This window comes from Thamnophis elegans, chromosome 16 (assembly GCF_009769535.1).
Source record: "Thamnophis elegans isolate rThaEle1 chromosome 16, rThaEle1.pri, whole genome shotgun sequence".
Lineage (NCBI taxonomy): Eukaryota > Metazoa > Chordata > Lepidosauria > Squamata > Colubridae > Thamnophis > Thamnophis elegans.
The window spans coordinates 16,055,936-16,068,997 of record NC_045556.1 but is presented as its reverse complement, the minus strand read 5'-3'; the positions used below and the strand labels follow the sequence as shown (position 1 = coordinate 16,068,997).

At 43.3% G+C, this 13,062-nt stretch overlaps 1 protein-coding gene across 1 annotated transcript in view; it reads left to right on the top strand.

Annotated features, from left to right (window-relative positions):
* Window positions 1-13,062, top strand: part of PLEKHO2 (pleckstrin homology domain containing O2) — a 35,154-nt gene that overhangs the window by 17,653 nt on the left and 4,439 nt on the right. The window contains exons 3-4 of the mRNA XM_032232445.1: window positions 932-1,048; window positions 5,747-5,851. Coding sequence (XP_032088336.1) covers window positions 932-1,048; window positions 5,747-5,851 — 222 coding nt within the window. The remainder of the gene's footprint in view (window positions 1-931; window positions 1,049-5,746; window positions 5,852-13,062) is intronic.

The following is a 13,062-nucleotide window of genomic DNA, read 5'->3' as shown; positions in this document are numbered from 1 at the left end:
CTCTGCTGGCTGTTGAGGTGACCTGAAACGCTTTGCTGTAATTTATGCAAGATATGCTTATGCTTCATAAAAACTGATTTTTTCCCCTTGGGATCATGAAAAGGGTGCTAGTTGAAAATGTAGGGTTGAAATATGCTTTCTTTCATATACTGGTCAGAATTCTAAACTACTTCACTACTGCAGTCAGCAAGAGCAAGTTCAAGTGGTCCTTTTTTTTCCCCAAGAAGGAAATTAAATATAATTTGAAATCAAGAACGAGCTGGGGTGGAGCGTTTGGGTTATATCTCAGTCAAGTTGCTCATTCCTTTGCTTGCTGCTTCTTCTTTTTACTTCCAGATCAGTGACTCAGCATGCAGCATATTTAAGTTTAAGAAGTATTAATTATGCAAAACAGAAGAAAGTCTCTCTCTCCTCACCTGTATTTATGCAGGCTGAAAATAAGTAACCTTTGATTCATGCAATGGCACAAATGCACAGAGAGATCAATAATTTTCATCCTCTCTTTGGCCAGACTGGATTGAAACTGGAGTCAGAGGAGAGGAGCCCAGAGGCGTGACTTCAGCTTCAACCCAGTCTCAAGGCCAATTGGCTGTGAGAATACCATCACTGGACCATCCTGCAAACACCTCTTAAAATAACAGTTCAGGTAAGACCAAGAGAGTGATGATATCATCACATAGATATTGTTGACAAGACTTTGTTCTTTCAGATGCCCACAAACTAGGGGAGAAATTGCTTGAAGACTAACAAGCTGATTTCTAGTTACTCCAGTAGGTGTTATTCGAACTGGATCAGACTCCAGATATTGAGTTGAGGTGCAGCACAAGCGTAGACTTCCCTAATCTGGGATCATTAGTGCCTGTCTTGCAGAGGGGTGTCACATCTCATGCTTTACAATAGAGAGAAAAAAACGTAGTGTTGTCTCTTACAGGAGGAACAGAAATGTGTTGAGAGTTTTGAACTGGAGCATTATGATCGATGCCAAGATTTGCGAGCCCTCCTGAAACGGAAAAACAGATTCATTTTAATCCGTTCTCCAGGATGCAAGGTAAGAAGTCCTTTCTGTTCTGTATAAAACTCCTTCCCATTCCATTCTCCTGCCTGCCTGCCTACTTCCTTCCCATCTCCTTTCTTCCTTCCTTCCTTCCAACCTTCTTCCTTCCTTCCTTCCTTCCTTCCTTCCCATCTCCTTCCTTCCTTCTTTTTTTTTTATTAAGAAATTTTTAATTTTAATTTGAAACAAGTACAACATCTTTCTTTACATCTATAGAAAGTGTATCAGTCGATCACAAATAAACTTTGGTACATCTCCTCCACAGTCAACAAACATAACTCATATTAACTCAAGCATTTTGACTCAGATATTCATACATATCACCATCATCATATATCCATTTTCATTTGACTGTAATTATTATTTAAAAATATTAATAAAGGTAATAATCTTGAACAATACATGCCCACACCAGTGGGAAAAGAAAAAATCAAGAAGAAAAAGCAAAAAAAAAAAAGCAAAAATAAAACAAAAAAAGACAAAAAGGACAAAAGACAAGGCAGGAAAGAAAAAACAAAAAACAAAAAAAAGAGAAAAAAAGGAACACAGGTATCTATTATAAAAAAGAAAAAGTATATCAGCTGGTTCCTTCCTTCCTTCTAACTTCCTTCCTTCCTTCCTTCCATCCTTCCTTCCTTTCTTCCCATCTCCTTCCTTACTTCCTTCTTTCCTTGCTTCAGTTAGAATGCTACCACAATTTTATAACATTGGCTTCATCTTTAGTTGTTGTTGTTTTTTGCAATTTGCTCCATTAATTCTCTATGAAAATCGGTATATAAATCTAATTGTGATAGACCTCTACTCGGAAGGATTTGTTCCTTAAATACTATGGTATGTGGGCTCTCATCTTGAGTCCTTGAGACTGGAACAATCTTGTGTTTATTATGATCCCTTATAATAAACAAGACTGGAACTGTGTCTTCCAAACTTCTGTTCAGAGACAGCTCTGTGTCATATCTGGAAGATGATACCCATCTTCATATGCGGCCTTCTCCTGGGAAGACATATCTCGAAGGGACAGAAAAGCCTGAATGTTTGTAAGGCCTTTTCTGAAGTTCTTCCTCCTTTGGACATCTCAGTTACTTCTCTTTTACCTCCTGGATTATGCTACTGGCAGCCTCCTCCCTTGGATTGCATAACCGCATTCAACCAAGGCAGTCAAGAACAGATAATCCAATAATGGAAAATCATCATAGAATGAGCCAGTGACACAACTCTTTAACCATCAACGTATACAACGAGGGCAAAAGCCTGATCATTCAGGCAGGCTCATTCCTGATTAAGGAGAGAGAATATGCTACTCTGACTTCATGGAGAAAGCATGCCTTCTTGGGAAGGAACCAAGATATTTCTCTCTCTCTCTCTTTTTTCCCCCTTTGTCCAAGCAAACTGAATCTGACCCTTCCATTTCCCCTCCTCCCCCATTGCCCTGCTTTCCAGCCAGCAACTTCTTGTGGCAGAAAGGAAGTTTGATCAATGGGGACTGTGCTTAGAGTTTAAATGACTGTAAAAAGGGGGGGGGGGGGAAAGACCCTGCCTCTTGCGTTCAGAAGAAGCACTATTGTAAAGCAACTTTGTTAATAAGGGTGATTCCAGTTCAGTTGTTTGGGAGCTCAGATGGAGACAGATGCTCATCCAACAAGTTTGGCGTCTCTGTTTCCAACAAGGCTGCTCAGCTAACTCCTCCCTTGCAGCAGCTGCAGCAAAAATTAAAATCTCTATGTATAAAAATGGCTGTGTGTGTATATGTGTGTGTGTTCCAGCATAAATCTGGAACTCCTCAAGCAATTTCAACAAAACTTGGTACACAAATGACTTAATCTCTGGAGAAAAATACTGTGGGAGTAAGACACCCCTAATACCCCTCAGGGTGTGTGCTCTGTTAAGATGCAGCCTGTTGTGCCCTTAAATGGCTTCTACTGTACAGTGCAGTGGAGCTGCCATGGTAACGGCTTCACAGTACTCCACAAGGGGGCTCCCTCTGGTAAGGGGAAAAATCCAACATTAGAAATTAGGTTTGGTCTGGACATTTTCCCCCTATAAATAAATACCCGGACAACGCTGGATTATAGGCGAGTATAAAATAAATATTGAAGGAGGAGAGAAATTGCTTAACTCCATTCTAATCATTGGTGTACTTGGCTCTGCCTTCTGCAAACTCAAGGCTGCGTTGCATAACTTGTTCCAACTCTTGAGTGCAGGTGGGCATCTCTCCTCCAAAACCTGGGTTGTGCTATAGCTAGAATCAACATGGATTCCACTATATTTTACAGAATCCTAACATCGTATTGTTGAAAAGGGCCCTGAGCTCAACATTATCTATGCTGGTTTCTTCTGCTCCTGATAGAAAGGCAGGGATATGCAGTGAGTGAATGAGTGAGATCTAGAAGGTACAAATGTTCAAATCTGGCAAATTTTGGATTGACGCCCATTGAGTTGCAAATGGGTGGGATAGACAGTAGATGGCAGAGATTATCTTGTCCAAATCATTTCTTTTTTTAAACAGAACGATAGAATAACAGAATTAGAAGGGACCTTGGAGGTCTTCTAGTCCAACCCCCTGCTCAATCAGGAAACCCTACAACATTTCAGACAAACGGCTGTCCAGCCTCTTCTTAAAAGTCCCCAGTGTTGGGTCACCCACAACTCCTGAAGGCAAAACGTCCCACTGATTAATTGTTCTCAATGACAGGGAATTTCTCCTTAGTTCTAGGTTGGGTTCTATCGTTGATTATTTCCCATTCATTGCTCACTAAAGTTAGGTTGCAGTGCTCCCTTGCTGTGAAGATAAAAGGGGAGAGGGCAGAAGAAGGGCAGGAACACATTTCTGATTTAAACCTCTCCCTTGACATTGGACCTCCCTACTTGTGGCATGCGTGCCACGGGTGGCACACACAGCCCTCTCTGTGGGCACATGCACCATTGCCAGCTGCTCTTACGGGTTCCGTTGTATGCATGTGCTGGTTGAACTGGCCAGTGAACCTGTGGGCGGCCGAACCCAGAAGAGAGCAGCTGCATCCATTGCGCATGGATGCAATGGAACCCAAAAGAGAGCAGCTGGTGACTGTACGCACATGTGCACCAGCCAGCTGCTCTCTTCCGGGTTCCGGTGCGCCAATACGTGCACTTCAGTTTTGGTACTTGGTGCCAAAAAGGTTAACCATCACTGCCCTATTTCATGAAGCATGATTTCCCTCCCTCACTCCCCCCTCTCTCCCTTTCTCCCTCTCTTTCTCTTTTCCTCCTATTCCTGCAAAAATGTTTAGTTCAAATGAAGCTATTTTCCCTTGAAAAATCTTGGTTGATTCCCTTGTGATGATGACGAAAACGTTGACGATGACAACATTATCAGTAATGATGCACTGGCGCCAGCACAGTTGCTGTCCTGGAACATTTCTTCCCTGAGTGATTTTTGCAAGATCAGGTGTTTTTACATTGTTAGATTCATGACTGTCCTTAATCTTCTGTGGATGAGATTGTGCCTTTGGGTTACTGGGCTGAATCCGATGGAGTTTGCTTCTCCTGAAACACCTGGTCCCACGTCCTGTGCCATCCTTACAGTCACAAAGAACATTTTTTTCCCCTCGAAACATCAGCTCTAGAGGTGAAGAGGAAAAAAACCCCACCCTCTTCTTCATTCATGGAATCCAAACATTGATTTTTAAAAGCTGTTAATTGCCTTTGACTTTCCTTTTAGCAGAAAAGCTGGGTAACAATGTGTTTAAATTATAAATGTCCACAGACTTCATCCTTTTCTTTCAAGGATTTCATCAACATACTTCTACATAACATCATAACATCATAACATAACATAACATAACATAACATCACATCACATCACAACATAACATAACCATAACATAAACATAACATAAACATAACATAAACATAACATAAACATAGCATAACATAACATAACATAGCATAGCATAGCATAGCATTAACATAGCATAACATAACATAACCCTTCCACTGCTGGTAGAATAGAATAAAATAGAATAGAATAGAATAGAATAACAGAGTTGGATGGGACCTTGGAGGTCAAGTGTGATTGGACACACAAGGAATTTGTCTTTGGTGCAGATGCTCTCAGTGTACATAAAGAAAAATAAAATAGAATACGTTCATCAAGAATCATAAGATACAACACTTAGTGATAGTCTTCGATTGCTAATAAGTAATCAAATTATACTAGGAAACAAATAGAACAATATAAATTGTAAAGATACAAGCAACATGGCTGTAGTCGTAAGTGGGAAGAGAAAGTTACTAGGAAGGAAGAGAAGAAGAATAGTAATACAGTCTTAGTAGCTAATTTGACAGTGTTGTGGGAATTAGTTGTTTAGCAAAGTGATGGGAAAAACTGTCCTTGTGTCTAGTTGTACTGGTTGCAGTGCCCTATAGCGTCGTTTTGAGGGTAGAAGTTGAAAAAAAATATATCCAGGATGTGAGGGGTCTGTAGATATTTTCACAGTTTCACAGATAGGAAGGCGAATAATTGGTTGATCAAACCATGTCCATTATCTTGCATCTGGGTCAATTCAGGACCATTCTCTAGCTCTGATAAGAAAATCTTTTCCTGGTGGAAACTGGATAGCACCAGCTGGTATTGCAAGGAATTAATATTCTTTTTTTGTAGTGAAATGTGAATTGCTTTCAGGCAAGCTCTCTTCCTGTTTCTTTCCTGCTCAGGTGCAAGATATCAAATTCCAGGCATCGTCCCCAGAAGAAAAGGAATTATGGATGAAAGCGCTCAATGATGGCATCGGCCGAGGAAAGAATAAGATCTTTGATGAGGTCAGTTGCAGTTGCAGCCAATGCAATCCTAAATTGCATTAACAGGAGTACATTCAAGGTCACATGAGGTACTAATAGCATTCTATAAAGCCTTAGTAAGACTACACCTAGAATAGCATTCTATAAAGCCTTAGTAAGACTACACCTAGAATACTGCATCCAGTTTTGGTCACCACACTATAAAAAAGTTGTTAAGACTCTAGAAAAAGTGCAGAGAAGAGCAATAAAGATTCGGGGACTGGAGGCTCAAACATAATGAAGAATGCTTGCAGGAACTGGGCGTGGCTAGTCTAGCGAAGAGAAAGACCAGGAGAGACATGAGAGCAGCAGTCTTCCAATATTTGAGGGGCTGCTACAGAGAGGAGGGGGTCAAGCTATTTTCCAAAACACCCAAAGGCCAGACAAGAAATAATGAATGGAAACTGACCAAGGAGAGATTCAACCTGGAAACAAGGAGAAATTTTCTGACAGTGAGAGCAATCAAACCATGGAATGGAAGTTGCCTTCAGAAGTTGTGGGAACTTCATCACTGGAGGCTTTCAAGAAGAGACTGGGCTGCCATTTGTCAGAAATGGTGTAGGGACTCCTCCTTGGGGGGAGGGGGTTGGACTAGATGACTACAAGGTCCCCTCCAACTCTGTTAACTGGTTAAATCTTAGCTTCAGGTTGTTCCTAACATTGCTGTAAGTTTGTATGTCAATGAAGATGCAAAATCACCCAAGCCAAAGGTGTCTGAAGGTTGAATCATGGCAACTGGGCCAAACTGTGTTAATCTGAAGTGTTTCATTGCTCATCCAAGCAACTCCATTAGTCAGAGTAAAATAATTAGATAGGCAGAGAATCAGAGAGTGGTTGGAATGTACCAACTGTTGCCACACCAACTTCAAGGGTTTCTCCCCAAAAAGAGTTGCAACCTGTTTTTACTCTGAACGATGAAGTTGCTTGGATGAGCAATGAAACCTCTCAGATTAATAGCAATAGCACTTAGACTTCTAAACCGCTTCATAGTGCTTTTATAGCCCTCTCTAAGCGGTTTACAGAGTCAGCCTCTTGCCCCCAATAATCTGGGTCTTCATTTTACCCACCTCAGAAGGATGGAAGGCTGAGTCAACCTTGAGCCTGGTGGGATTTGAACTGCCGAACTGCAGCTGGCAGTTAATTGAAGTAGCCTGCAATACTGCACTCTAACTATTAGTTTGCTGCAAGTTGTTATACTGTCTTCTTCCATTCCCCACTTGTCATATAAGCCCAGGCTGGGGAAAGTATATTGACCCATGAGAATCAAGAAAGCTGTTGAAAGATGTGATGGTGGGTGCTCCAGCACTGATGATGTTATCTAGTTGGGTAATGAAATGTCTGTAAGGAAACAACCAAGTTCAGAGAGCACCAAGGACCCTACACTACATTGCTTCAAAACCTGGTATATTTCCAGAAACCCATCGGGTTGCTTTTTTCATTTAAATGTTTGGAAATCCACAGCGCCGATTCTCTTAACGGTTGGGTGACCAGAGGATTTGCATATACAGTATAGATACTGAGGAGACTGGAGATTGAAGCTGCCAGGTCGTAGTTTATTCACCTGTGGGTGGAAGGAGACAGAGACTGAAGAAGATCAGGGGAAAGAAATGAGAGCTGAAAAAGAGAAACTTTGGTGGCTTTAGAAGAGAGCCACGGGCGAGGCGTGTAGGGGTGCTGAAACATAACTGTGGTTCTGTGGCTTTTCAGACTTCCTGGCTTCAAGGGAACTATCTTCCTGCATTGACTTGTTGAAGACTGTGTTGTGCATGAGCTGCAGAACCCAAACAGGTTACAGAGGACTGGATATGAAAGCAGAAGGGTTTCTAGAGCAGTCTCCTCCGTCTTGGTGCTCCTCGGATGTTCTGGACTTCAGCCCTTGAAGTTCAGGGGCAGGCTGAAATCTAAGGCATCCGAAGAGCATTAGCAATAGCGTTTAAACTTATATACCGCTTCACAGTGCTTTTACAGCCCTCTCTAAGCGGTTTACAGAGTCAGCCCTATTGCCCCCAACAATCTGGTTCCTCATTTTACCAACTTCAGAAGGACGGAAGGCTGAGTCAACCTTGAGCCTGGGGAGATTCGAACAGCCAAATTGCAGGCAGCCGGCAGTCAGCAGAAGTAGCCTGCAGTACTGCACTCTAGCCACTGCCCCACTGTGGCTCAGAATTAGAATAGGAAAAGGGAAGAACATTGTCAAGGATAGGGGAAGTGACAGAGATCCGTTAGGTCACCTGGAGACACGTGTGTCTTGCAGACTCCTGGATTTTCTAGATCAACCCTGTCTAGGCTGTGAAGATCCTTTTCTTGCTATGAATGCTGTGGGAGTAGGAATGGGATTTCCAGAGGGAAAAGTGCAGACTACAGGAACCATTTGCACCACTCAGGAGACCGTGAGGACACAGATTAACCTCCAAGTGCTTCAACCACCCTCTAAAAGGATGCAAATGACCAGCTATCTGCAAGGAGTATAAATCCTTCCATTCCCCACTGTTCTGAACGCCCCCCCCCTCCGTACGGTGAGTCACACTGACACAATGTGGCTGTTAGCCAATTTATTCACAGTAATTAACTCACAGACAAGACTTTGGCAGCAACCCAGACTTCCACAGATAAGAAATACACACAAGAGCTTCTCCAGCTTTAGTATAACGGTTGTGTCCTGCAAAAGGTCTCCTCCCAAAGTCTCTTCTTATATACTCTCTTGGGAGGAGCCTAATCACAACCACCTGGGCCCGATTATCTTCTATATCTCTGTAATTGCTGCCGGCGCTTATCTGCCCGTCTCTGCCTGACGTCCGGGACCAACTCCCTTAGCTCCTCCACACTGCTCCAGGGCCTGACGTCTTCACCAGTGCTCCAGGGCCTGACGTCAGGGACAAACTCCCTTTGGCTTTCACCACTACTCCATGCCTCAGGCGCCTCCTGGTGGCCAACCAGCCTCTCTGGTCCCTGCTCGGAGTCTGAACCCTGCCCAGGGTCCTCCACATCTTCCAGAGCCGACTCATAGGGCCCCTTGCTATTGGAGTCTATCAGCAGTTCCAACGGCTCCTGCTGGGCCACAACACCCCACTATCCTGTCAGAGCTGAAGAAACTTATTGGATGAGAACCGAAATGTCTTCAAAGAAAAAAAAACAAGGAAGTCCAGTTGCCAAAGCACCTTTGGGCCAAGGATGTTTGAGCAAAGTATTCTTGTGGGGCGGGGAGTCTTCCTTTGCCTGCTGAGAGGGGACGTGACATCAGACTGACCTGAATTGGGTATCTTGCTCATTCTCCCATTTGGATAAGCTCTGCAAGAAAGTTTTAGGGTGAAAAAAAGTAAGGTTCTACATTTAGGCAAGGAAAACAAAATGCACAGGTACAGTATAGGTGGCACCTTGCTCAATAGTAGTAACTGTGAGAGGGATCTTGGAGATCTGGACAACCATTTAAATAGGAGCCAGCTGTGTGCAGCAGGTGCCAAGAAAGGCAAACCAGTTCTAGGCTGCATCACCAGAGGGATAGAATCAAGATCACGTGAAGGGTTAATACCACTTTATAAGGCCTTGGTAAGGCCACACTTGGGATCCTGCATTCAGTTTTGGTCACCATGATGTAAAAAAGATGGTGAGGCTCTAGAAAGAGTGCAGAGAAGAGCAACAAAGACAATTAGGGGACTGGAGGCTAAAACATAGGAAGAACGGTTGCAGGAACTGGGTATGTCTAGTTTAATGAAAAGGAGGACTAGGGGTGACATGATAGCAGTGTTCCAATATCTCAGGGGCTGCCCCAAAGAAGAGGGAGTCAAGCTATTCTCCAAAGCAGCTGTGGACAGGACAAGAAGCAATGGGTGGAAACTAATCAAGGAGAGAAGCAATTTAGAACTGAGAAATTTCCCGACAGTTAGAACAATCAATCAGTGGAACAAGTTGCTTTCAGAAGTTGTGAATGCCCCAACACTGGAAGTTTTTAAGAAGATGTTGGATAACCATTTGTCTGAAATGGTATTGGGTTTCCTGCCTAAGCAGGGGATTGGACTAGAAGACCTCCAAGGTCCCTTTCAACTCTGTTATTCTACTCTACTCTACTCTACTCTACTCTACTCTACTCTACTCTACTCTACTCTACTCTACTCTACTCTACTCTAATTCTGTTCTATTCTATTCTAAGGTTGCTTGTTCTGCCTCCTTCCAGAAGAACTGGATTGTCATCGAGTGTCACATTATGGAGAGGTTGCTGTCTTTCACATTGAGTTCTGCAGGCAGTGCGCCAAATTGTACATGATGGTTGCGGGGGGGGGGGGGGAGGCAGACAAGAACAGAAAACTAATTGCATTTGCCTTGCAAATCTGGAGAGAAGCGGAAGGCAGAATCTGAGCCACCCGTGCTCTCGTCTTAAGCAGGAAGGAGACCTTGGAAGAGTTGCGTCATTGGGTGATCTTGGCAGCCTTAAGAGGACTCCGTGAATTTGGCTTATTGGGCCAAGCTCTTCATTGACATTGGAGGTGCTTCATGTCCAATGTGTTTGCTGCCATCTTGTATAAGAAAGGAAGAAAGCACATTGCTTTGCGACTCCAACGAGCGAGAATCATGGCGCAACATGGCACTAAAATCCAGATGTCCCAAAAATGCTTCTTTCAAGAGGCAACTGGACTTTCTGGCTTTTCTTTGAAGATGTCTCTTTGAAGAGAGCTGAAGAAGCTTCTTGGATGAGAAACGAAACGTCTTCAAAGAAAAAAAAACTAGAAAGTCCAGTTGCCTCTTGAAAAAAGCACCTTTGGGACAACATGACCTGGAGGACTGAGAATCTCCACAGACATGGAATCAGATGCTTATATTCAGTCTTTCCATTTGGTATCATTGATGTTGTTGACAGTATTTGCAACACACACTTACCCAGCCCAGCAGTGGTGGGATTCAGCCAGTTTGCACCTATTCGGGAGAACCGGTTGGTAACTTTCTAAGCAGTTCGGAGAACCGGTTGTTGGAAGAAATCTCCTTTTGTTTTTCCCCACTTTACAGAGCAAATCCTGTAAGGAAGGCAGGAAGGAAACATTCTGGTGTTGTTTCTAGCTTAATCTTTATTGCCCTGCTTACAGAAACTGCCTCTCCAGTTAACCCTTATTACCATTGTAACAACTAAGGCGAAGTGCCTATCAACCTGAGTGACATTGACTTGGCCACGCCCACATGATCACATGACCACCAAGCCCCGCCTACCCAGCTGGTCATTAGGGCAGAGAAGTGGTTGGTAAATTTTTGAATCCCACCACTGCAGCCCAGTGAAAATCCAGGCGGTCTCGTGCGCACAATGTGCCAAAGCTTAGTTAGATATTTCAGGGGATGGACATGTTGTATGAATCCAGCTTGTTTGGTTGGTTAATGGTTCAGAGATTGAGCCAAGTCTTATAACTTTGGGATGATAATCCTTCTTTTACAATACATTTCCTATTGTAGTATGTACTTTCTGGATCAGTTCGTTAATCACAAAACTCAGCAAACTTGAGTTCCAAGATTACAAAAATTCTCAGAGTTGTCTGTTTGATTTAGTCTTGCCTTAGTGAAAATACTAGGGGGATGGGGTGGCTCAGTGGCTAAGACGCTGACCTTGTCAATCAGAAAGGTCGGCAGTTCGGGAGTTCGAACTAGCGCCGAGTCACAGAGTGAGCTCCCGTTACTTGTCCCAGATTCTGTCAACCTAGCAGTTCGAAAGCACTTAAAAATGCAAGTGAAAAATATGGACCACTTTTGGTAGGAAGGTAACGGCGCTCTGTGCACCTTCAGCATTGTATGTATGTATGTATGTATGTATGTATGTATGTATGTATGTATGTTTGTTTGTATGTGGGACACAGTGGCTCAGTAGCTAAGACGCTGAGCTTGTCGATCAGAAGGTCGGCAGTTCAGCGGTTCAAATCCCTAGCACCGTGTAACAGAGTGAGCTCCCGTTACTTGTCCCAGCTTCTGCCAACCTAGCAGTTCGAAAGCACTTAAAAATGCAAGTGAAAAATATGGACCACTTTTGGTAGGAAGGTAACGGCACTCTGTGCACCTTCAGCATTGTATGTATGTATGTATGTATGTATGTATGTATGTATGTATGTTTGTTTGTTTGTTTGTTTGTTTGTTTGTATGTGGGACACAGTGGCTCAGTAGCTAAGACGCTGAGCTTGTCGATCAGAAGGTCGGCAGTTCAGCGGTTCAAATCCCTAGCACCGTGTAACAGAGTGAGCTCCCGTTACTTGTCCCAGCTTCTGCCAACCTAGCAGTTCGAAAGCATGTAAAAATGCAAGTAGAAAAATAGGAACCACCTTTGATGGGAAGGTAAAAGCATTCTGGGCGCCTTCGGTTTTTAGTCATGCCGGCCACATGACCATGGAATGTTGAATGTTGAATGTTGATTTTATTTATATGCTGCCCTTTTCCCCTGAAGGGGACTCAGGGCGGCTCACAACTCAAACCAGGGAAGGGGGGGGGGTACAAACAAAATTAAAACAACACAAAACAATACATGGTTTAAAACACACAGCAGTCATACCATTCGAGACGGGGGCAACGGTTCTTTAGCCCCAGGCCTGTCGGAACAGCCAGGTTTTAAGGGCTTTGCGGAAGGCCTGGAGGGTGGTGAGGGTTCGAATCTCCACGGGGAGTTCATTCCAGAGGGAGACGTCTTCGGACAGCGCTGGCTCTTCGGCTTTGAAATGATGAGCACCGCCGCCTAGAGTCAGGAACGACTAGCACATATGTGCGAGGGAACCTTTATCTTAGTGAAAATACAGCCAGAGTGGCTTGTAAACCAAGGTTTATGAATTGGCAAAATAAAATAAATTGTATCTGGCCCGTTTTGGTTAATAAACCATAATTATTGGGCTTTATGTAGTAAACCACGGAGGGTAAGTTTTAACATGATTATATGAAGCCAAAAACATGCTAGGATTTGTCGTATAGATTAAAGGAATGATTCAACCTCTTGTATATTTTGGGGGGTTTGGAAGGCTGAACTGTAAAATGCTTGTTTTGCAATTAAAGCAAGAGTGAAGTAAGGACTGACACGATAGCCATCTTCCAATAATTGAGGGGCTGTCACAGAGAAGAGCGGTCAACCTGTTTTCAAAGCACCTGAAGGCAGGACAAGAAGTAATGAATGGAAGACTATCAAAGAGAGATCCAGATTACAATTAAGAAGAAATTTCCTGACAGCGAGAACAATTAATCAG